Source organism: Quercus lobata, chromosome 9 (genome assembly GCF_001633185.2).
Source record: "Quercus lobata isolate SW786 chromosome 9, ValleyOak3.0 Primary Assembly, whole genome shotgun sequence".
Lineage (NCBI taxonomy): Eukaryota > Viridiplantae > Streptophyta > Magnoliopsida > Fagales > Fagaceae > Quercus > Quercus lobata.
The window spans coordinates 42,341,461-42,364,907 of record NC_044912.1 but is presented as its reverse complement, the minus strand read 5'-3'; the positions used below and the strand labels follow the sequence as shown (position 1 = coordinate 42,364,907).

Genomic DNA, 23,447 nt, shown 5'->3' with positions numbered 1-23,447 from the left:
ATCCATACAGAGTGAGTTTTCATGGGACTGCCTCGAAAAAATCATTTTGCCAATGCATGATAGTCAATCACGGAATAATATAATACTTGTCAGTTATCATACTCAAGCTTGTGGATTACGAAAAGGGAAAGGGGTAACTGTTAGATCACACACTTTATTGTATACATGGCATATAATTTTTAAATTAAAAATCATTACTTTAAGTCAAAATTTTAGTTTAAAAACTAAAATATAGCGTGGGTTCAGTTAACTTCACTGATAAAGTCCTTAATGGTTGAATAAAAAATCTGAAATTCAATTCTCACTTATAAAAAAAATTGATTAATGTCTTAATTTGATGATAAATAACTATCATAAAAATAAACATCAAATTAAAACTATTAAAAAAAAAAGAAAAAAAAAGGGCAGCATAATTCTTGGCCTAACAAATTCCACGTTGACTTGAAAAGCCAGTTTTAAGTTTGAATCTGCACTTCAATCCAAAAACTCTCATAATTGACAATGCCTTGGAAATTTCAATAATGTTGAATATAGATGGAAGTTAGAGAGACAAAGGGAGAAAGCAGGGTTTGGTTGGTCGGATTTGTCCTCGGAATGGTGCACATCAAAATTGGACACTAGTGGATGTTGCTGTGAAAATTTGGGCTGGGTTTGCTCAAACATCGGTATTTTCCATTTCAAATATTTGAATGGACAGATAGATGCAATATTTATAACAAATCTTAAATTATAGGTTGTTATTAGTGAGAAAAAAATAGTTTTAATGATAGATTCAATTTATAATCAATAATAATAAGTAACCACCTATAATTTGTTGTAAAAATATTATGAGAATATTATAAACGTAACATAATAACATGACTCATGTCATCGTTATTGTATAATAAAAGTGATGGTTGCTGAGAAACTATTAAAATAATGTTGTTCAAATTACAATAAATTAGGTTAATAATTAAGAAAAATATTGTTTCCTTAATATTATTTTTTACTTAGTAACTTTGATACAACTTTGGGCAATTTTTAATAATTTCAAGTTAAGTTGAGGGATATTATTGTTATTTTAAAAGAAAGTTAGATTGAGAGACAACGATAGGGATGTGATTTGACTCCAAAGGCGCAAAATTTATATGCATGTGCACATTTTTATTTTTATTTTTATAACATATGCATGTGAACTTGAATATAATTTATTTATTTAAGTACTTAAGACTAATATGAATATAATTGCAAGTTTGAATTTAGTTAAAAAATTTAAGGGGTAAATTTCCTTTTGTCTTTTTTTTGCAAAAAAATCTGAACATGATACTTTGAGACCTATCCATTCAAATATTTGAAGACTGCTAAATAAATTTAATATATATAGACGTGGTTGTAACTTTCAAATTTCCCAGGGTGACCAATGGTATTTATGAAAATGTTGGGGAGGTGACTGATATTATATATGTTGTGCTCTTCCATTACAGTTTTGTTTCTTATTACAAATTGCTATTCCATTCCATTCCTATCTGACTGAGAGTTGTGTTGAAAAGATTATACTATAGAATTATATATAGTTGTCTCTCAACACTAGCCACAATCTCTCTCCCTCTCTCTGTCATGCCAAACTTCCTCTTACTTTTTGGCCAATCCCATCTCTATTTTTAGTATCTCTCTCTCTCTCTCTCTCTCTCTCTCTTGTGAAGAACAAGACCGGAGAAACCCAAAACTGGTACAAATATATCACAATTTTGACTCTCAGATATTTTGTTATGCTTTCTTTGCTTTAATATTTCAATTTTCTGGTATTTGTTCTCTTCATGCATTTATTAATCTCACCGGTCGTTATAAATGTTCCATTTCGGTTTTTATATTGTGATATCTTTAACATTATTATGAAATGTTTGGAAAAACCAGTGCTTTATTTTCTCTTTTTTGGTCTCTACTTTATTGATTTGTATTGAAAGTTTGCAAATTTCTGTGCTGTATTTGTTCTTTTTGCCAACAGGGTGACAACTATATGCATTAAAAGGTTTGAATTCCATTTATTACACGTGACAAAGGGAGAAAAAGATAAATTTGTGGATGTCTTGAGCTTATTTGAATATTTTGTTGATTTGGGTATATTCATGGGTAGGATCATGAAGAATTAAAAGAGAACCCATCTGAAATTTGGACTTGTTTTTTCATTTGGGTCTGCCTAACTAGACTGATATCTTGTAGATTGGGTCAAATTCAATTGAATGGTGTGAATGTTGGGGTGGCTAGTGTAATGGGGTGGTAGTTGTGATTTATTGGTGGAATGAGCATAATAGGATGAACAAAGTTGTTAAAAATGGATAAAAAGGAAGATGCAGAAGTGCAAGAAGAGAATTCGGCATCACCAGTTTGGGTGTTGCAGCATTTATCTGCGGAGGTGGTTAGAGTGGCCGGTGATGCACTGCATAATGTGTACCCAGTTAGTCCGAACTTCCAACCATTGAGGCCGGAGCCGGGGCTGGGGCAAGGACACAGACGCAGTCAGAGTGATGTTGTACCGAAATTTAATGGTCGTACTAATAGCTTTCAGAGATTGAAGACGCGGATGCAGAAGGCTTGGAAATGGGGTAGCAATTCTCAGGAAGAAGGTAATTGGCGGAGTTTCAATCCTGAGGTCTTGGCAAACCAAAAACGCCAGTGGTATCAGCTTCACTCAAAATCTCTGGTATTCTATCTTAATTTTCTCTTCTTTTTTTTTTTTTATTTTTAAGTTCATTTAGTTAGTACTTTGTTTATATTTTTCCTGAGGTGGTAAAATGTTATTCAATATGATGTTTTACGGAAACACCAACTGTTTATACAAATTCATTATGACACAGAAAGGTTACTAGTTATAAATGAGACACGGCCTTGTAATTACGAGTTTCATCTTTTTGGCTCAAAAGATGCAGAATCTGTCATCACTCAATTTCTGCATCCTCTGTTCATTTATGCAGTAATGTATAGGCCTTGTGACTTTGTTACCCAGAGGAGCGTGTTCTGCATAATTTATCTCAGAGACCTCTGACCTAGGAAGCTGAATACGTACTTGAGTAAATTTTTGGTAAATAATAAGACCTTATTAGAAAACTTGAAGAGGGCATAGCTCTAGTACATGGGAGGTATATTATTGTTCATATACTATTGCTCAATAGATTTTAGTGATTAGGCTATTTGAAAATTCTTCTTATCAATAAAAAATGCATTTTCTGGCTAAAAGATACTAATAACCTAGCCATATCTGTTCTGCCTGCACAAGCAAAGACTGCAAACCATAAAACATTTGGTCTCCTTTTGTTTATCAGTTTTCCTTGAAGGTGAAGCATCAAGAATAATTAACATAACTTATCTCTCCGCTTCCCACCCACCCCACCCAACAAAAAAAAAGAAAAAGAATAGAAATACAATAATCCTTATTGAATATGATTATCACATAAAATATATTACCGAATGATGTTATGCTGTCTCAAGGGCATGAAAAATACTTTGTCCATTTGAAGTGGAAGTTTGTAAGCTTATTTGCTTCCTATGGTTTATTTGGAAGGGGAACTTCACTAGAGTGCCAGGTTTGTCAAAGCTAACTAGGAATGAATTATATGATGCCTTTCCTAATTTGGAATATGTTATGAATGATTTTGGTAATATAAGAGGATGTGATGTGATGAAGATTACATAAAAGCTTGAGACCAATAAAAAGCCACAATTTTGTGGTTTGGTCGTCTCATGAGGTTCTTCAGCAAGGTTAGAGCAATGCTTTCCCTTGGCAAAATATTTGTGATTTGGGGTTCCCTTGAACATATCCTTCTTAGGTTCATTAAAGCTTTGTTGTATATCCTTATGGTGGAAGTATGATCAAGAGAGGTCATTTTATCACTTGTTGGTGTTCCATGCATTGAAGTGATGTTTTGTGCCATCTTTGGGTCCACTCTACAGTTCTAGGAATTGTTTTCTCTCTTTTTTGTTTTGGTGCCTGTGTCTGTGGCAATATACCTAGATCACTGTTGGATTTGGTGGCTAACTACAGAGGGAGGTCCTTTGTAGTTGGTATGGTGTATATAGAGGAAGAGGGAAAAGCTGCGCTTATTGAGGGCAGGGAGCTTCCTGTTTACTGACTTGAGATGGTGCTATAAAGGTCCTTTTTTAATGGCTTTTGTTTATCTTCTTCTTCCTTTTTATTTTTATTTTTTATTTTTTATTTATTTTTAAATGGGTAAGTCATACACGACCCAATGGGTTTTGAAACCACAACCTCACTATCCTCCTGCTTTTAATGGCTTTATGCCACACCTGACTTCTCTTTTCTTATTGTTTGAGGAAACCTTAATTTGACTGGAGAAAAATCACTAGCAATAGACTGGTAATGCTTCAAAAAATGCAAGGTGGAAAACCCATGCTCATCTGATACATATAATGACAACCCCAAGGCAACCTGCGGAACACAAGCTGATAGCTATACTATAGTCTTTTTGTGGTCTATGATTATGTTTTGTGTAGGCTACATATATTCTGATGGGAAAAAAAATTTCAGCTTGTTATATGTTTTTAGTTGTGTGTGTAGATTTGAATTTTTTGATTGCGTATTGATTAAGTTATTTCTTCAAAATTTTAAGGGTATTTATTAACGCTTTAACAAAAAATTTAGGGTTGGAAACACCTTTTATATGAATTATTAATGTCTGTTTAAAGTTAATGCTCCATAATATTTCCAAATTCTTCCATCCTTTCTCTGTGTTTTCACAAAAAGTTGAACTTTTTCTTTTTTATTCCACCGTATTGATTTTGTGGCAAAGGACTACTTAACTAAGGTCATTGTCACTTTGTGTTGAGCATTTGAACTATTAGTACTTATTTTTTTAATTACATTTTCAAAGTTCTTATTTGTTATAATAATGGAAACCTGCTGTTTGGAGATGCATCATACAAATTTTTCTACTCTCATAGATACAAGTTTGCCCATATTGAGTGCAATTTACTTAAAAGTGTGTGGATTGAGGATTTTTCTAAGTTGATATGTTCCATTATCATGTAAGTTACACAGTCGGGACATTTTTATTCTGAAGGTAACAATAGTGCTTGCTTTAATTATGTCTTTTAATCTGTTCTCATGCCAATTATTTCATTTTTATTTGCCTATTTAAGTAAGTTATCTGAGAATCTTATTGTAGGACCTCACTAAATACAAGGAGCCTACCTCACTCTTTGAACACTTTATTGTTGTGGGGCTTCATCCAGATGCTAATCTTGAGATTGTGGAGGATGCATTTGCTAAAAGGAAGAAATGGCAGTTACAAATGGCAAATTCTGAAATATTAGAATATAAAAAGCTGCAGCATCGGGCGCCTTCAATTCCAACATTGGAACCTCAGGTTGACTGCATGACTAAATTCTTTCCTGGAACCATTTTATATTTTTTCTATTTTCAACAGTATATGATCTGATCTACTGGGTCATTTTATTTATCACACATATGCATTCAGGTTCTTTTAAAAAAAAGTATTTTAACTAGCTATCTTCTATGTTGCTTTATTACTCGCCTCATTTGATATTCTAGTTCTATAATTTTTTTCAAGATCTTTACTTGTGGCATTTGTACAGTGATCTTGTGTCTGCTTCATGTGGCACATGATTTTATAGGCACTGCATTAATAAACAGTTAATTTGCTGGCGAGAATTTTTTGCCGTAATTCAAATTTTTTATTTTTATTTTTATTCTTTATGGGAAGGCTGGTTTGGTTGTCATCAGAATGGTCATATCTGGTTGGTTATCCATCATTGTTTGATGTGGTGCATATGGAGGGAAAGGAATAGTAGGAGTTTTGAAGACATGGAAAGTTCTATGCCTAATCTCAAGTTGTTCTTTTTTAGAACATTATTGGATTGGCTATCAGCCATGAGGAGCCTTTCCTTTTTTTCTATTGTTGATTTATTAGATTTATGCAATTTTGTAATTGATTGTTTACCCCATTATACTTCTTGTGTACTTGGGTGACTTGTTTTCTTGATTTATATAATTTTATTACTTATCAATTTTTATTTTTATTTTTATCTGTTGTGTTTTCTGCCCTTTTAAACTCTGATGATTTATTGGTTGGTATATCTTGAATAATGAGTTTTTGGTCCTCTACTCATATTGGCTGACATAACTATTGTTTTATCTTTCATCTTCTCGGGTCATAGATACTTTTTAGATACCCTCCTGGAAAGAGGTTAGCCATTCGTCTGAAGGATCTAGCAGCCTTCTGTTTTCCTGGAGGTGTTGAGGTATGATCTTTCTTATTTTCTATGGTGCTATGTGCAGCTCCCCCCCCCCCCCCCCCCCCCCCCCCAAAAAACCACAACACTCACACACACACACACAGCCTCTCCTAGACCCTGTAAAAGTAGGAACTTCTTGCATTGGGTACAACCTTTTTATTTATTTATAGTGACGCTTGTCTCATTCAATGATTATCATAGTACAGGCACGTTTGTTGGAGAGGACACCATCACTAAGTGAGCTAAATGAACTTATTTATGGACAGGTATGCCAAACCAATGTCTTGTCTTGTCTTCTATGATATAAAATATTCACCACATTTGCAAAATCTTTTTGTTCCTAATTATCTTCTTTCTGTTAACAAAACATGTTCTTTTCAACAAGGCACATTAATAGCAGTATGTTAGATGTTGTGGTGTATCTAAGGTAGTATAGGTACTAAAAAATATTGAGAAACCATAGAGCTATATCTTTCTTCTCCTGCCTTTTCTCATCTTGTACATGCAAAATCAAATTGGTCTCAAAGCTGAGGAAAGTTACATTTATCAGGTTTTATATCTCTTTTGCTCCAAGAGACTCCTTTTTTTTTTTTTTTTTTTTTGGGGGGGGGGGGTGGTGTTTGTTTGTAGGGTTAATACTATCCAATCAGATCCACAAGTCATTTTTCTTTTATTATTTTTCCCCCTTTTTATAAGTTGTTCATCTGGTTTGATTTTAGAGATTATACTAGGAAATTTTATACACAAGGCTAATAATTAAAAGAAGGAAAAGAATGTTTAACTTGTTTGTCAGTTATCCCGTGCAAGTTCAATGCTCCTTGGGCACTGGAAACTGACTTGGTAATGGATTAATTCCTGCTTCCCCACTTTCTCTCTAGAAGCTGTAGCAGCTTTGCAAATACCTCCTATTCTGGATGTTCTTCAACATTATCCATCTGCTGCACCAATGACAGCAGCTGTTATTCAGTTGTTCTATATAATAATTCTAACACTCTCTCACGTGTGGACCTAAACTCCCCCTTAATAAGTGGAGCCTAATACGTGGAATTTTAATATTTTAAATGGGTGGTAGAGTAAAGCTAGGGATCGAACTTAGAACCTCCTGCTTTGATACCATGTTAAATTACCAATTCTCCCAAAAGCTTGAACTATTAGGAAATGATGAATTTAATGATTTGACCATAATTCTAACACTATTGCTGTCTCTCCTTCATCCCACTTCCACTTAGAGGTTTGATGACGAATTATTTGGTTGGAGAAGTATGGGAGGGTTTCAAGTTGTGGGGGGAGATGAAAATGAGATTTGTCAAGATATCTTCTCTGGGGTCTCAATTTGTCCTTATATCACATCTTCATAAACTTCTTTTTAATCTGTATTACTTATGGCTTTTTAGATGATTTATACTTAAGGAGTTAATTTCTGTCCTTCTATTTTTTTTTTTCCACTTTCTTTCTTTTGTTTTCTTTTTGTGTCTCTAAGACAGCATTGTTTATTCTGCTTTTGTACTTGGGCTGTTCCCCTTTTTTAGGTGCCTTTTAGTTTTATTGATAAGAGACTATCTAGCAAATTTCAAAATTTTAGCAATTAAAAAAATAGTTGATAAATTACCAATTGTCCCAAAAGTTTAAGTTGTTAGGAAATGGTGAATTTAATTACTTAACCATAATTCTAACACTTCCTCTCATGTGTGGGTCCAAACTCCCCGTAATAAGTGGAATCCAACACATGAGATTTTTAACATTTTAAATGGGAGGTAGAGTGAAAACAAGGGTCGAACTCATAACTCTTGCTTTGATATTGTGATAAATTACCAATTATCCTAAAAGCTTAAATTGGTAGGAAATGATGATTTTAATCACTTAACCATAATTCTAACAGTACTCATACATAAAATTATTTGGATTTGTTAGGGGAGCCTATATTTATGTTTGTCATCCTTGTTCTGAGTTGTCATTCATAATGTACTTAGTTTTTTAAGATAATCTTCTGCAGTCATCTTCATGTAGAAATTTGTTGCAAGTTTATTTTTATTTATTTTAAGATTGAGAGATCCTTGAACCCTGGAAACAAACCCCACATGAGGGGCGGAATGCCATCAGGCCATTGGCATATTTTGTTGCAAGTCAATATGTTAATTTTATGTTTTATCGCCATTATATACAAGTAATTAAACTATTTCTTTCTACACTGTCTCTCTACCTTCCACCAAATAAATGATTTTTTTGTTATATATTCCCAACAGGAGCATTTAGGCAGAGATGATTTAGCATTTATTTTTTCACTTAAGGTGAGTATTGCTTTTGTTTCTCTGTGTCATATGTATATCTAAGCTTTTCTATTGCTTTCACAATATGCTTACTTACTAGCCTTGTGTTATTCATTCACTGTGACATTAATTTACACGACTTGGATTTATGACATATTGTGCTGTCAGTTTTAGTGAAGCGGAAGCCTTTTGTTTATCCACTTTGTTCATTTTAGCCTATGAAATGATTTTCCCCATGCACTAGTATTTCTCTGTTCCTCATTTGTGTCTTGCACATTATTGTTTGACAAATATATGATCATACATTCATGCTTTGCAATACTTTTTGGTAAGTCTTGGAAAGTGTGTTTGGGTAAATTAATTTACCCTAACACACATGCTTGGTATTTATACTAACAACTTTAGTACATTAGTACAAATTTACAACATGTGAATGCTACTAATAACACTCCCCTTCAAGCTGGGACATATAATACTGACTTGTTAAGTAGTTATTTAATCTAGTTTTGCAAAAGGGTTTAGTAAACATATCCAAAATTTGAGCTCATGTAAAAACATTTGGGGCAGCAATTACTCTATTTTCCACTTTTTCCTGAACAAGATGGCCATCCATCTCCGGATGCTTAGTCCACTAATGAAACACACATTTCAAAGTAATATGAATTGTCATCTGGTTGTCACAACACATATTCAAAGGTAACTTTGCATTAAGTCTCAACTCCTCAGTAGGTGCTTTATCCACCTAAGCTCACATGACGTATGAGCCTAGCTCTATACTCAGCTTCCTGCACTAGACTGGCATACAACACTCTGCTTCTTACTTTTTCCACTGTTTTGAATTTATTTGTTGTGCATTATTTTCTGCCAGAACCAAGAGAAGGTGGTTACTGGAAAATTTCATGTTTCCTTTGTCAGGTGGCAGGCAATGCAACACTTTATGGTGTTTGTTTACATGTTCCTGAAATTGTTCAAAGGTCACCTGGTATCTTAGGCACCTCATCACCTCTTTCTCATTCATCTGGAGGATACAAGCGTTTTTTGGTTTCTGCCCCTCGTTGCTATTGTTTGCTTACAAGACTTCCTTTCTTTGAGTTACACTATGAGATGTTGACCAGGTTAGCTGAAATTGGTGTAAAACTTAGAGACATTGGTTCTCCTTGAAATTTAACCGAGATGTTTAAACATAATGTTTTTTTTTTTATTTTATTTATCTAACAATTCAATCTGTTTTACTTATCCAATGCAGTATCATTGCTCAGGAGCGTCTGAATCGAATAACACAGTTTGTCAGTGAATTGGCTCTTAATGCTTATGTCCCTTCAGTAACCAAAGTACATGATCAAATGAATGGGAATGTTGACTCCCCTGAGAGGGAGTCTCTTAGTGATTGGATGGCTTCTGCCATACCTGTTGATAGTGCACTGGCCCTTACTGCTGCTGCTGCAGGAATTTCTCATGATGAATTCATCTCACCCTCGTCATTGAAGATATGGGAGCCTCACTCCCCTGAAAGTGTTACCACCAGTGAGGCTTCAGATTTTAGCCAAGTAAAGGAAACAGACAAAGATAGTAGTAAGAATTCACAAAATTTTGAAGAATGTACTTTTGAGGCCTCAGAAACTTGTTCGCAACCTTCGGAAAGAATGTGTGGATGCTTTGAAAATGATCAAATTTCTCCAGAGGTCAGGACATCATTCACCTCTAGGAATCTTGCACTGGGGCATCTTGGGAGTTCTGAATCCCTATTCAGGTGGTAGATTTATTGTTATATTACGATTATTTGTGTTGTTTCATTTTAGATAAGACAAACATCAGTGGAATTTTGTTGTATTGTGTTCAGATATGTTTCTTACATTGCTAGTACTTGATAAATCGTTGCAACTTTGATTTAAGTAAATGCTTTTCATCTTTGTTCTAATTCTTCTGTTTTGTTTTTACTGTGTCAGATAACTTGATAGTTATGTAATGCACTTTGTATTGATTTAAGTACTTGCTAGCATCTAATATACTCCCTCCCTTCCTCCCCCCCCAAAAAAAAAATCTCTGGTATTTGTCTCAGTAATATATTGTTATTTTTGGCAGTCCAGTTAGAAGCATGGAATCAGAGGATTATGATGATGAAATTTTTGCGAATTGTGATAAAGCTTTTGGGGATGACCTAATAATGGAATGGGCCAAGGTTAGTTTATAATTGCCAATATTTACACATTATTCAGTGTGGGTGGTACTGTGGTAGTATGATTGTCATTTGATTGTTTTTGTTTTTTTGGTATTCTTGTGATAGGAGAATAAAAACGATTTGCTACAGATAGTTTGTGGATATCATGCTCTGTCTCTTCCCCCAAGAGGAAGTGAACTACTTTTCCAGCCTCTTGAGCATTTACAGGCTATTGTGTATATGCGGCCTCCACTTGCTGCCCTTGGCTTTCATGAAAATAATTTAGATTCCCTTGAAGTTGCTGAGGTATTTATTTGTTAATGATCATCTAGGAGGCATGGACATATACACAGCATCATGCACCCACACACACATGTTTTGAGTTATTATGGAATCTGATTTTTAAATCTTTATATATATTTGAAACATTCCTCACCTTTCCAAATTACTACCAAAGGCCGTGTATTTTAACAAGGGAAGGTATAAAATGATTTCAATGTGTTGCAATTGTGTCCAATCTGTGTTTAATAAGTGTCCAATATGCCTGTAATGATTTTTCCCCCTAAAAGTATTATCTGAACGTTTGTCAGACATGCACTGGAGGTATGTCTAATGCCTTTTGTGTCCAACAGTGTCTATCAGACATGGGGAAACTCCATTTCTAGCTGTTTATTGTTAGGCTCTGCTCCGTCATAGATTATTTTCTTACTGTTACTGAACTTTGATAAAAGGTTGATGCGAAGTTGGCTGCTGCTGAGGAAGCTTTTGCGCTATCCATATGGACAACTGCAACAATTTGTCGAGCGCTCTCCCTCGAAAGTGTAAGTATGACTGTCTTGGGATCTTTTCCCAAATCTGTTTTGAGTAGTTCTTTGAATATATCTTCTTCTTCTTTTCCTTTTCCCTTTAAATTTTTTTAGGAAAATATACATGTTTTGGGGCTGTCATCATGTGAATTGTGTGTGTTCTTTTCTTTCTTCTTCTGATCAATATTTCTTGGGAATAAGGACCATAATTGGCAATTTGCTATCCACTAAGGAGTTTGTTAAAAAGGGTGAAAAGCCTTCAATGAAAAAAACTTAGATATTACTCGAGAACCTATACAGCTTGTTGGACTAAAGATCAAATGCAGCCCTTCATTATGCTTGAAGTCTCATCATTGTTACAATGCAAACATTTTAAGCCAGAATTTTAAATAAGGAAGCAGAATTGGATACCTGATCTCATAAATAATATGGTATCACATCTTCTGAGAAGCAATTGATGCTTGAATTAATAAAGTTAATCTTCTGTTAGAAAACAAGAAGCTTATATTGTAGCTAATGTTTGGAATCAAATTGTAGAATCATCACCACAGTTACACCTAAGGTCATAAATGGAATTTGCATTAACTTTTGTGATTTTTAAGCCCACTGATTTTCTTGTCAAACACCATAGATTTGTCCTTTTGTTACTTCTTAAATCAAGGATGCAATCAAGTGTATTTAAATTGAGTTCTTCAATGGATAATTGGATACTTCTTAGACCTTTGGTTGGCGATTCTTATCTAGGAAGTCTTGGTGTGGGATGATATAGCTTTTTCAATATTTTCTTATACTCACTTAAATAGTATTTCCAATCTCAAGGAGAAAATAACTCTTTCCTCATATTGCTTCATTTGTTTTTTTGGTGTGGACGCAAGATATAGGCCTCCAATTACGTAGACTTATGGACATAGACACAAAAAGAAGATGACCCACTTGTGGCCTTATGCATTGAGCCTGCAAGTAATTGGGCCTAAGGCCTAAGCCCAATCAATTGATGTTTAATATTTATTTATGTAATTTTATATTTTATTTTCCAATATGGTTTAGGAATTTAACTCCTTTTCTTACTAGGTTAGCAAATTTATTTTCTATTACTACTAGGATAACAACTTTTGGACTCTATTTAAGGAATTCAGGGTTAGGTTTTGTTTTCACAGTTTGGTTGATGAATAATTTTTCTTTTGGAATTTTTCCAATCGTAACTTCCTAAGTGCTGACTTCTAAATTTGTTCTTTCTTGTTTGGTGCTAACTCCAAGGAAGCCTAATTGCTGAGTTCTAGGTTATCGATTTTTTTATTTGTTGGTAATTGTCTCAAATTCCTATTTGCACTTGGTTTCCTATTTAGCTTTTCCTGGTGTGGAATTAAAGTCTATTCCTTGTGAAATAAGTAATTATTATTTCTTGTACACCAGGGAATAGGATTTGAAAGCTCATATATAGACAATACAGTAAAGGGTTTGGTGGCATTGGCTCAAGGGTCCTCCCATACTCTTAGAAGAAGAGTTTCTCTTGATAGAATAGAAGCTTCTTTGAAGAAGAGTATTTTGATAAATCTTTTTAGGGTTGAAAAGATACCTGTGGTTGAGAGCTATGTTAGAGAGATTAAGCATGTAACTCTTATTGAGTATAGTGGATTTGATCTCTCTCTCTCTCTCTCTGTGCCAAACCACATAAATTCCTGTGTTTTCTATGTGTGTGCTTGTTGATTTATTTTCCTTTAGTGTTATTTGTTCAAATTCGTAAATGCTATTGCACAACAAGTGATATAAAAGCTTCCGCTATCCCAAAACTTGTTATTAGAGCTAATACTATCACACAAAAAGTGGTATCAAAGTTCAAGGTTGATCCTGGTATAATTAGAGAGAAGATTTGTATGAGTTTGCAATTGGTTGATATATGTGCGCAGCAGATTGAATGTGCAAATGATGATCATTTGCTTGAAAAGACATGTTCAGCTTAACATGGAGCTATCACAATAAACAAGGAAAATTGCTTAGTAGATTTTGAGTCAAGGGAGAGATTTGTTAAAAATTGTCTCAAATTCCTATTTGGACTTGGTTACCTATTTATTTGGCTTTTTTTAGTGCCGAAGAAAAGTTGACTTGGTTACTTTTTTAGGGTTTTCTTTGTGTGGAAGGAAAGTTTATTCCTTGTCAAGGAAGTAATATATTCTTTGTCAAACAGGTAATTAATATTTCCTGTCCACTAAGGAATAAGATTTGAAGGCTTCTATTTAGATAGTACAATAAAGGGTTTGGCGGCCTTAGCTCAAGGGTGCTCCCGTAGTATTAAAAGAAGAGTTTCTCTTGATAGAGGAGAAGATTGGAAGAGTAGTTTGATAGTTCTTTTAGGTTGAAAGGACACCCATGAGTGAGAGCTTTGTAAGAGAGGTTGAGTGTTGTAATCCTTATTGAGCTTGGTAGATTTTCCTTTCTTTTCGTGGAGGAAGGTTGTTTTCTGAACCACATAAGTTCCGTGGGTGTTATTGAACAAACAATGTAAAGAGGTTCTGCTATCCCAACTATTGATATTAGAGCTTCTGCTATTGCACAACATTATTTTTCTGTTTTTCAATTGTGGTGTTTTATCCATTTTTGTTTTGTCCTGTGTTACTTTCTTTCTTATATATAAATGAAATACACCAAAAACTTCCAAAGGAATGGGGTGAAAGTGCAAGTGCAATCCTACTGGCAAATACAACATAGAGTGATTCACTAGATGTACACTATTTCTTACTAAAATAAGAAAAGAAAAGCAATTTGTGAGAACATAAATCATTTTATAAATGATCAGTTGCAGTTCTTGTTGAACTTTTGATGATTATTTATGTATAATTTATCAAATTTTTTTTTTTTAAATTTTACTCACCAACCTTTTGTTATTGTTCTGCTGATTGATAGGCTTCCATGCTAGTATTTAGCCATTAGTTAAATGTGCTGACCGGTAGTGTTGTGGATTTTGGTAGTGAGTTGAGAATATGATGGATGTTGTTTCTTTCAGGTTTTGTCATTGGTTGCAGGTGTATTATTGGAAAAACAAGTGCTGGTAGTGTGCCCAAATCTGGTAGGTTGATTCATTATTGAAAATAATTGTCTAATTGTCAACCCAGAGATCAGAAAGATGCTTGTGATTATGTTTTGTACTTAGCTGTTTATTTGCAGCTGTTTCCCATTCTTGATGACTAGAATGGGGTTCTTCTCATTTGAGTCTAGGCTTTGACACAAAATTCAACCAATGCAGGGTGTTCTATCAGCTGTAGTGTTATCCCTTGTTCCCTTGATTCGCCCATTCCAGTGGCAGAGTTTATTGCTTCCTGTAAGTATGATGGCATTTGGCTAGTGCTCTGTCTTGGAGCAATCATAGCCAATATAAAGAATTTTGGATATAGCTAAAATTTGAAATCAGCCATAATATACCATTGATCATTTTTTACTGGAATATTTTTAAAATCCTAAAGTTTCTGATCAGTTTGTGAAAATAGTTTAATCTGCTTCACTCCTTGTTGGTGTTCTACATTCTACAAGGTGCATATGCCTTAAAGCATAAGGACTTCAAACCATTTTGTTTCATTTGTGGAAGTATGTTTATCTATCTATATCTATATGTGGGTCTCTGCACAAACACACAGAGAGCAGGTTACAAATTGCTTTTCAAATATCAACACTATTTTCAGCCACAAATTTTTGTAAATGATTTAAAGTTACTGATTTTCTACACCCTTTATCGACGAATGTTAAAAGACTTTCAATATTTTGAAATTTTCTGAAGTGTTGTAATTGAATCCCGAAAGTTCCAATTAATTAAGGGTGGTGGTTGGACATCCTTATTGAGTATAGTGGATGTTAGACTTATGGTTAAGTGATTAAATTCACCATTTCCTAACAGCTTAAGTTTCTGGGACAATCGGTAATTTAACAGTGGATTCATAAACTCAGTCCGATTAATAAAATAGGAGGCAAGAAGTTACTTTTCCATTAAAAATTGAAAGGTTGCTAACATCATTCTTGATAGCCAGTCATTCAATCAACTACCACCCTGCTATCACCATCATGACTACCACTTCAACACTGCTAAATCACTGGAACTGGTTCTGCCACCACAATTACTGCTGTCTTCACAACCATCAACATAAATTATTGCCACCATAACAATCGCTGTTGTGGCCACCCACACTTCCACTATATTGCCACCATCGCTCACCATTGCCGTCATGCAGTTTTTTCTCCACCACATCCATGTCTTTGCCAGCATGCTTCAACTCCAGAACATACTTTATAATTTGTAAATTGGAAAAAAATTAAAATAAATGACTGTTTCCTGTTTTTATAAACAAAAATTGCAATATATACGAGCCTTAACTTCATGTTTTGGTCCTTTAATCAGGTAACTTGTTTTGATTTTCTTTTTTAGTTTGTAAAAATGTTTTCAGATCAGTGGGAAATTGTTTTTAAAATGTCTTTTATGTAGGGCATTGATACTTATTTAAGGATTTGTCTGCTTACTCTTTACACTGAGCTTCTACTGATTTTTAACAGGTTTTACCAGGCAGGATGCTTGATTTTCTTGATGCACCAGTTCCTTATATTGTGAGTTTCATATACTTATTTCAGTTATATGTTTAAGTAAATATAAACAACATAAAATTGTGTAGAAATATTCTTGCAGATTACTTTCTTTCATGAGTTTCTAAAACAAGTTTGTTTCATCTATAGGTAAGATGTTACGGCAAGTTTTATGTTTTTAGGGTATACATCATAAAAATTCAGTAAAATAGTGTAATAGGGATTAGGGAGGGTACTATTAGAATAATTGTTAAATGATTAAATTTGTCCACACGTTAAGGGGAGTGTTAGAATAGTGATAAATGATTAAATTCACCCTTTTCTAACAGCCTAAACTTTTGGGACAAGTGGTACTTTATCATAGTATAAGAGTAGGTGGTCCTAAGTTTAAACACTATCTCCACTCTACGTCCCATTTTTAAAGTTAAAAGTCTCACATCCCCCACAAATTAAGGTGGAGATGGACCCACACGTGAGGGGAAATGTTAGAATAATGGTTAAATGATTAAATTCACCATTTTCTAGTAGTTTAAACTTTTGGGACAAGAAGTGGCAGTTTATCAGTTACTATGTGAAGTATTTTCCAAGAACTTATGTGCTTTAATATTTTAAAATTGAATATTGAGCCTTTTTGTGATAATGTTATATAGGAAATTAAGTTAAAATGGAAGAGTTCACAGAACTTTGAATTGTTGTTATATGTTGCAGGTTGGCATTCAATATAAACCAGTTGATTTGAAGATGAAAGCATCAAATGTTGTTCATGTTAACGTTCTCAAAGACGAGGTTGGTTAGGGCTTTCTAGTTTTGTTCTTTTTATATTTTCAAATTTGCTAATTGAGAAGTATATTGGCTTCAGTAGTATAACTGGGAATGGCACCTCTGGATTTTGTCATGCTAGAATCAGAATTTGACACTATACCTGATTATTCTATTACGATTAAAAAAAATCTTGGTGGCTTTTGTGCGTGTGTTGTACCGCAACATGTTGAGAACTTGAAACTGTAATGTAGGAAAAAAAGAGCAAAAAAGAACGGATACGTTAGTCTGCTTTCCTAGTTCCCCACTTTCATATTACTGTATTTCATCTTGTAAATATATCATGCATTACAACGAGCATCATTAGGACTAAGAAAGTTGATATCTCCTATGTGGTCCTATGATAGAATAAAAAAAATAAAAACTTAGGCATTTATTATTCCATTATATACAAGTTAACTGTTGTTTCAAGTTTTTCAATCTTTTAAAGAAATTTTAACATTTAGTTATTGTTACTTTGTTGTTTGTGCAGGTGAAAATGTGTCACCTGCCTGCACTTCCCCGGCATAAAGAGCTTGTTTCTGAACTGGGGCCAATCCATGCTAGATTGTCACGTGAAAGTTCGATTGCTAAAAGGCATCCTGTTTATAGGTGCAGCGATGTGCAGGTTATGATGATATGCCATGAAAAACATTTAATGTTTCTTCCAAGTCTGATTATTTTCTTGTTAGACACTTCATTGGTGGCATTAGAAAACAGAGGCAAACACATCTATCATGACAAAAAATCTAGTGAAATTTTACTGAATTTTAGACTAAGAAACTCTCTTTATTTGTTTAGCTTTAAGTCATATAATCAGTATGAAAATGATTGAAGGATACAGATGCAAAGATGTAATACTGTTTGAACAATAACTGCTTTGATCACGTAATTCTGTTATCAAGAACTTGTAAATTATGTATGATTCAATTGCAAGTTACTGGTTTCTCCCTGTCTTAGGGCAAGTCAAGACTTTTTAAGTCTTACAAAATCATCAATTATAGATTTAACTTGAATATGGTTAAAAATAGAATTTTAGAAGGTGGCTAATGAGTTCTAATTGTAAACATTTTGTGGTAATGTCACTTGGTACATTTATTCTACATTTTCTTATGGGGGAATTGGGTTTCTAGATGATTTTAGGAGTTTTGTAGAGGATAATCCACTAGTGTGAACTTCATACCTCTGCTTCCTATGGAAGAAATTTACTGCATCTAAAGGTTTACCCCATTAGCCTTGAAAAGAGCTTTTATGAAATCTATTTCAAAGGTTCAATAAGATTTTTGAATAAACTATACATTTGGTATGTTTTTTCACATGTTCATATGTCACAATCTTCCACTTGGACTGATCCATCTATAAACATGACTCCCCTTTGCTGATGAAAGGGCACTTCTGGAAAATTTATATATATTATTATACATATAAAAGTAGAGACTTCGTGCGAGAGTATGAGGTGCTGCCATGTGGCGCACTATTAAAGAACTCTTTCATTTATCCTTCCACCTCATCATCTTCTAATTACCACTGTGTCACTCTTTAGCCTTCCACCTAAGCAAAGCTTTAAATGAATGTAACCTTCCACCTAAGAAAGATTTTAATTATCTGTATAATTTTAATTATTTATTTGTATTCAACAATAAATAACATTAGTGAGATATTTTGAGAAAGCTTTGTGCTATATTGTTCAATCATTCTTGTCATTTTACAAAACATGTTATACTTTGGGTATGTCCATATGAATCCCGCAAATTCATTTTCATTGATAAAATGGCAAGAATGATTGAACAATATAGCACAAAGCTTTCTCAAAATATCTCTTGCATTATAAATGGGTGGTGATTTGATATTGCTAATCTTGGAGGCAATAGTTAGTTCTTTTCGAGACTAGATTCTTGGAGCTGCTAAGCCTTGGGCATGGTAGATCTAGATTTGTTGTTGAGGTTGCATATCCTAGAGAGGATCGTAACCTTGTGTTGATCCATTTGGAGTTTTGAAATATATATATGTATATTTGGAGACACATTATTTGTAGTTGTATCGTTTGTAATTGTGTTATAGAGCTTTGACTTATATTACGAAGAATGTTAATAAATTATCATATAGATATATTGTTTCCTTGATGAAGAAAAAAAAATCCCTATAGATTTTCTTGAGGTTCGTTTTCTTATGCTTTGGACCCTTTTGGGCTTGGGGCATGACATTGAGTGTCTTAGAAGTTTATTTCTTATCTTAAGACATTAATTGTAAAGTTAAGTGCAATTATGAGATTCTCTTGAAGGGTTATATGAACAGACAGAAGACTTTGTTTATCAGAGAATTCCTATACCGCGCATAGCAGGGGTTGTTTGCCTAGTTTTAAGCAAATGTAGAATGAGGTGGCCTTCTGGATGGTAATGTCAAATGCCCCTTTTGTGCCTTATTGATGGAAAGAGGTCTAGACCTTGACATCATGTTTTCAACAGACTTGTTACAGATGATTCATTTATGGTTTCTTGTTGGTCCAAAAACTTGTTTCAAGGTTCTTAGAGATCCTGAAATTTTTATTAATATATTTTAGTTTTATCCTCTGAAGTGATTCTTGCTTCCCATGAATTGATGGCTAACAGAAGACCTTAGGAGGTTCTATGGATCAGTTTTATTCTTGTATCATGTACTTTGAATAGTAAGGAGGCTGCCTTATTCTCATGTATTTTTTGTGCTTTTTTCCACTTCCTTTCTTATTTATATATATATATATATATATATATATATATTTAGGGCTTTAGCTCACGTGGCACTTCCTTCCCTTCTATAAACAAGGTGGAGAGAGAAGTTGTGGGTTCAAGATCTACTGGGTGCATGATTTAACCTCCTCCCACCCCCCTTCTCTCAAAGGAAAAGCTTAATGAAAACTTTGTAGCTTCAAACCACTGAAGGGCAACTCTATGATTCTCTGCATTCTTCTCAATGCTAGTTACTATAATATGCATATCATAATAAGTATCTTTTGCTTTTTACCACCCTAAAGCAAATAAATTTGTAGCATCAACCCACTTAGGTCTTGTTTTTTCCTCATGCTTTGTGCTTCAGGAAGCAACTAATACCTGGATTACTGATTTGTAGGCTGAAGCTGCAGCTGAGTTTTTGAATGTTATGAGATGCTACTTGGAGTCACTTTGTTCAGACCTGAAGTCTCATGCAATAACTTGTGTACAATCAAACAATGACAGGGTTAGCGTTACTAAACTCATTATTTGCTAATATTCATGTATATTTGTCAATGACAAAACACTGCAAATACCTTAGAGTGCCTAGCTTGTTATACTTCTTTGACATTTGAATCTTTGGTTATCATCTTTCCAGGTTTCTTTACTTCTTAAAGATAGCTTTATTGATTCCTTTCCTAGTAGGGACCGACCTTTTATGAAGGTAATTTTTGGTTTTTTAATTTTATATTGGGGTACTTATTCAAATTATTGTTACATTTTAACATGTGGCCTAATCTTCTCCATTTATTATTATCAATTGTAACTTTTTGAGATTTGTTCTACCATAAAATGCGTTTTAGTTTGTAGATTCCATGTGTAGATGATTTGTCATGCATTTCAACCTTGAGATAGTATGAAGACTCCCTAAGTTGTGGTTTATATGCTGTCCCCATCTGTGTTTATTGAAAATGTAAGACACAGGCAGGTGAATTTTCATGGAATTAGAGCAATCATGTGTTTGGGAAAATTGTGGATGCATCGGCTAACATGTTATCGTTCAGCAGGAACCACTGCTCATTTTGATTTTTTTTGGGGGCAAAATATTTTTCATTAGTGCAACTGCACTGCAGTGGCAGATATGTTTACTAAGACCCATGTTTTTTGCAGTACATATTTCTAACAAATCCATTGTTCTTAGTTCTGAAAAAAGAATCCCAGTGTTGTTACGATCTATCTGAAGGTTAGCCAATTGGGAATAGAAATTTCTCCAGCCCTTTACGATTCTCTCCATGAGCAACCAATTTAGTGCTAGACTTTTTCCCTTTGATATCTATTCTTTTCTTCTTCTTTTTTCCCCTTCTTTTTGGCGCTATGTTCTCCTTAGTCCTTTCCATTCGTCTGTGGAATGAACTGTTAGAGAACTTGTTAGCACTAAGTCTTAGCTTGTTTGTTTCGATATGAGCCTCTTTTTGTATACACTTTAGGTGTTATGAGCAAACTGTGTATACTTACATAAGCAAACTAAATTTCTGGATTGGTGATGTTGCCTTTAGATTGGTTTCTATCTGACTCAAAACTTTATAGCATGAAAATTGACTTTGTAATAATGTAATTGACTGGAAGCTAAGTCTATCTACATCTGCAATCTTAATTTTCAGATTAGTTTGAAGTCGAATGGTCAATGTGAATTTTATTGCCTAATGCATTGGTTGTTCGGATTTTGCAGCAATTTGTAGACACACAACTGTTCTCTGTTCTGTCAGACACTCATTTGTCCAGCTTTGAGAACGGGTACAGTTAACATAATCCCATTAGAATTGCCATGCATCAGTACATAATTCCTTGGTGCAAATGGAGATCCATCAGACTAATGATTAATTTTGAAGGATAATGGTTCTCTCACTGTTGGTGATGACCCCTCAATGAATTTTGTCAATCCAATGGTTTGGAGCCATCAACTATGAACTGCCATATTGCTGAAGCTTCTGACAACGAGTTTCTAACTAATGTTTTAAGTATAATCTCAAATACTACACACCAATATCTGTTGTGCAGTCTAGCAGAAAGGATCATTATCCCAATCTTTTATGGTGGATCTGATGCTGGGCTTATTATAGGTTTGTGCTCCAAATTTTTGTAAATAACTAATAAAACAATTTACAAAGAAGATGCTTTTACTCCTGATTATAAAGTGTTTGATGTAATACTGATAATATATATCAATTTATAAGGTAAATGATACTCTTTATCTCTCAAATCAGATGCAAGACGAAGTTGATTTAACTATATTAAATGCCAAAGACAGCTTCACATCTTATATGCGTGTGTGGCTTCACCATATTCTCACTTTTTTTTATTTTTTTTACCAATACATCAATTTATGTATCTTATACCATGAGTTTTGTCCAGTCCATTGGGCCAGTAGCCTTCATCATCAGCTGTTAGTTCTTGCAATCTAGCCTTTTTCTTCTATTATTGTTATTTCAGTCAATGGGTGCAGGCTGACAAGTTAAGTTCAGTCAAACAGTATGGATCTATATACGCGTGTATGTGTAAATGAATTGAGTAACAACTTGGTTTCAACTCAAGAAAAAGTTTCTTTATGTTCGTTTATTTTGCAATTAAGTCTGTTGTTCCAGTTCAACTCAAGGAAAAGTTTGTTTATGTTCGTTTGTTTTGCAAGTAAGTCCAGGTCATGTGTTTGTAAACAAGCTTGTAAGAATGTTATGATCCTTGTGTTCCAAATGAATTAAGTATAAACTTAATCATGTGTATATAAGCTCTTGGGTGCCCTCTCCTTGCAAGCCTGATTCAAAGGTGAGTTTTACTTATGAGTTTGTAACAAAGAATATGGTTCGCTTTAAGTGTATATGATATTATATACTTATATAGACTTGAGATTGCATCTTGTAAGTTTATAAAAAAGTTCATAAGATATTAAATTATTATTTTTAATTTATTGATAATATAAAAATTTCAATTTGTAGTAACAATATATGATTGGTGAATCTAATTTTTATAAGTTTGTAAACGAGAATCATTCTATTTAATTAATTAATCAAATAATATAATTTCAACTATATTTCAGCTATTATTATTTTTTTGAGTAAAAGATAGAATAATTTAGCTATTAATTATTAGTATAAATGTGTGAAGGTGTAAAAAATTTAGTTGTAGTAATTCATAATTCTGTTGGTAAACAATAATACCACGTAACATCATTTATGGTTTCCTCATCGTTGTCGCAGATTGCACATACCATTTCTAGTTGGCAAATATCCTTACACGTTCTTCACTCAAAGGTTTTCATCTCGTTTGATACTCTTGCTTACCATATTGACTTCCAAACCCTGGTTCTTGCTTCTCCATTTGAACTTTTCGAGGTCTTCTTGTTGAAATTAAGAGTCACATCATTTGCACAGAGAAAATCTGTCATGCGAGTTGCGTATCCATAATCATATCATTTGGTCAATTGGTAAATTCTTGCTCAAAGGAATTCTTTTTTTCACCTCCATTTCACGATGCATAACAATATTTTTTACTCCAAATCTGTCATGCGAGTTGCGTATCCATAATCATATCATTTGGTCAATTGGTAAATTCTTGCTCAAAGGAATTCTTTTTTTCACCTCCATTTCACGATGCATAACAATATTTTTTACTCCAAATTGCACTCATTTTTACCAAATCAATGAGTTCCCAATTCCTGCCACCTCATCTAAGAGGCTTCATGGCGAAACCAATGTTTGTATTGGGCCATGTGCTTAGGCCGTTAGGTGCCCATGTGGATAGCCTAGTATCATAGAACACTTAGTTGTAAGATTTACGATAAAAAGTTATTAAGCAAACTTTTATAGACAGAAAAAGTGGTTCAAGAAAAGAGGTGCTCCTCATAGTTAGCCATCTATAGAGGAAA

General features: G+C 33.8%; 1 protein-coding gene across 3 annotated transcripts; it reads left to right on the top strand.

The window, feature by feature from the left end:
• Positions 1-1,496: 1,496 nt before the first annotated feature.
• On the top strand, positions 1,497-22,235 carry LOC115959702. 3 transcript variants are annotated; one of them, XR_004084969.1, is made up of 20 exons: positions 1,497-1,708; positions 1,985-2,680; positions 5,160-5,360; positions 6,172-6,255; positions 6,456-6,515; positions 8,493-8,537; positions 9,432-9,631; positions 9,763-10,266; positions 10,599-10,695; positions 10,801-10,980; positions 11,406-11,495; positions 14,482-14,544; positions 14,722-14,796; positions 16,017-16,067; positions 16,752-16,829; positions 17,335-17,469; positions 19,947-20,054; positions 20,187-20,252; positions 21,258-21,648; positions 21,793-22,235. XR_004084969.1 is itself a non-coding variant. In XM_031078211.1 (19 exons), the coding sequence occupies exons 2-19, from the start codon at positions 2,312-2,314 to the stop codon at positions 21,330-21,332; spliced, it is 2,481 nt and encodes an 826-aa protein (XP_030934071.1). In that variant the 5' UTR covers positions 1,497-1,708; positions 2,200-2,311; the 3' UTR covers positions 21,333-21,788. The 3 variants fall into 3 exon arrangements, 2 of the variants coding, with proteins under 2 accessions (XP_030934071.1, XP_030934070.1); XM_031078211.1 differs by lacking the exon at positions 21,793-22,235 and having other exon boundaries at positions 2,200-2,680; positions 21,258-21,788; XM_031078210.1 differs by lacking the exon at positions 21,793-22,235 and having other exon boundaries at positions 21,258-21,788.
• Positions 22,236-23,447: the final 1,212 nt, after the last annotated feature.

Excerpts from the sequence above, each read along its gene's own strand:
- LOC115959702 (XM_031078211.1), top strand. The coding sequence starts at position 2,312 with ATGGATAAAAAGGAAGATGCAGAAGTGCAAGAAGAGAATTCGGCATCA. Across the intron at positions 8,538-9,431 it reads CATTTATTTTTTCACTTAAG|GTGGCAGGCAATGCAACACT; the intron begins GTGAGTATTGCT and ends TTCCTTTGTCAG. Across the intron at positions 9,632-9,762 it reads CACTATGAGATGTTGACCAG|TATCATTGCTCAGGAGCGTC; the intron begins GTTAGCTGAAAT and ends TATCCAATGCAG.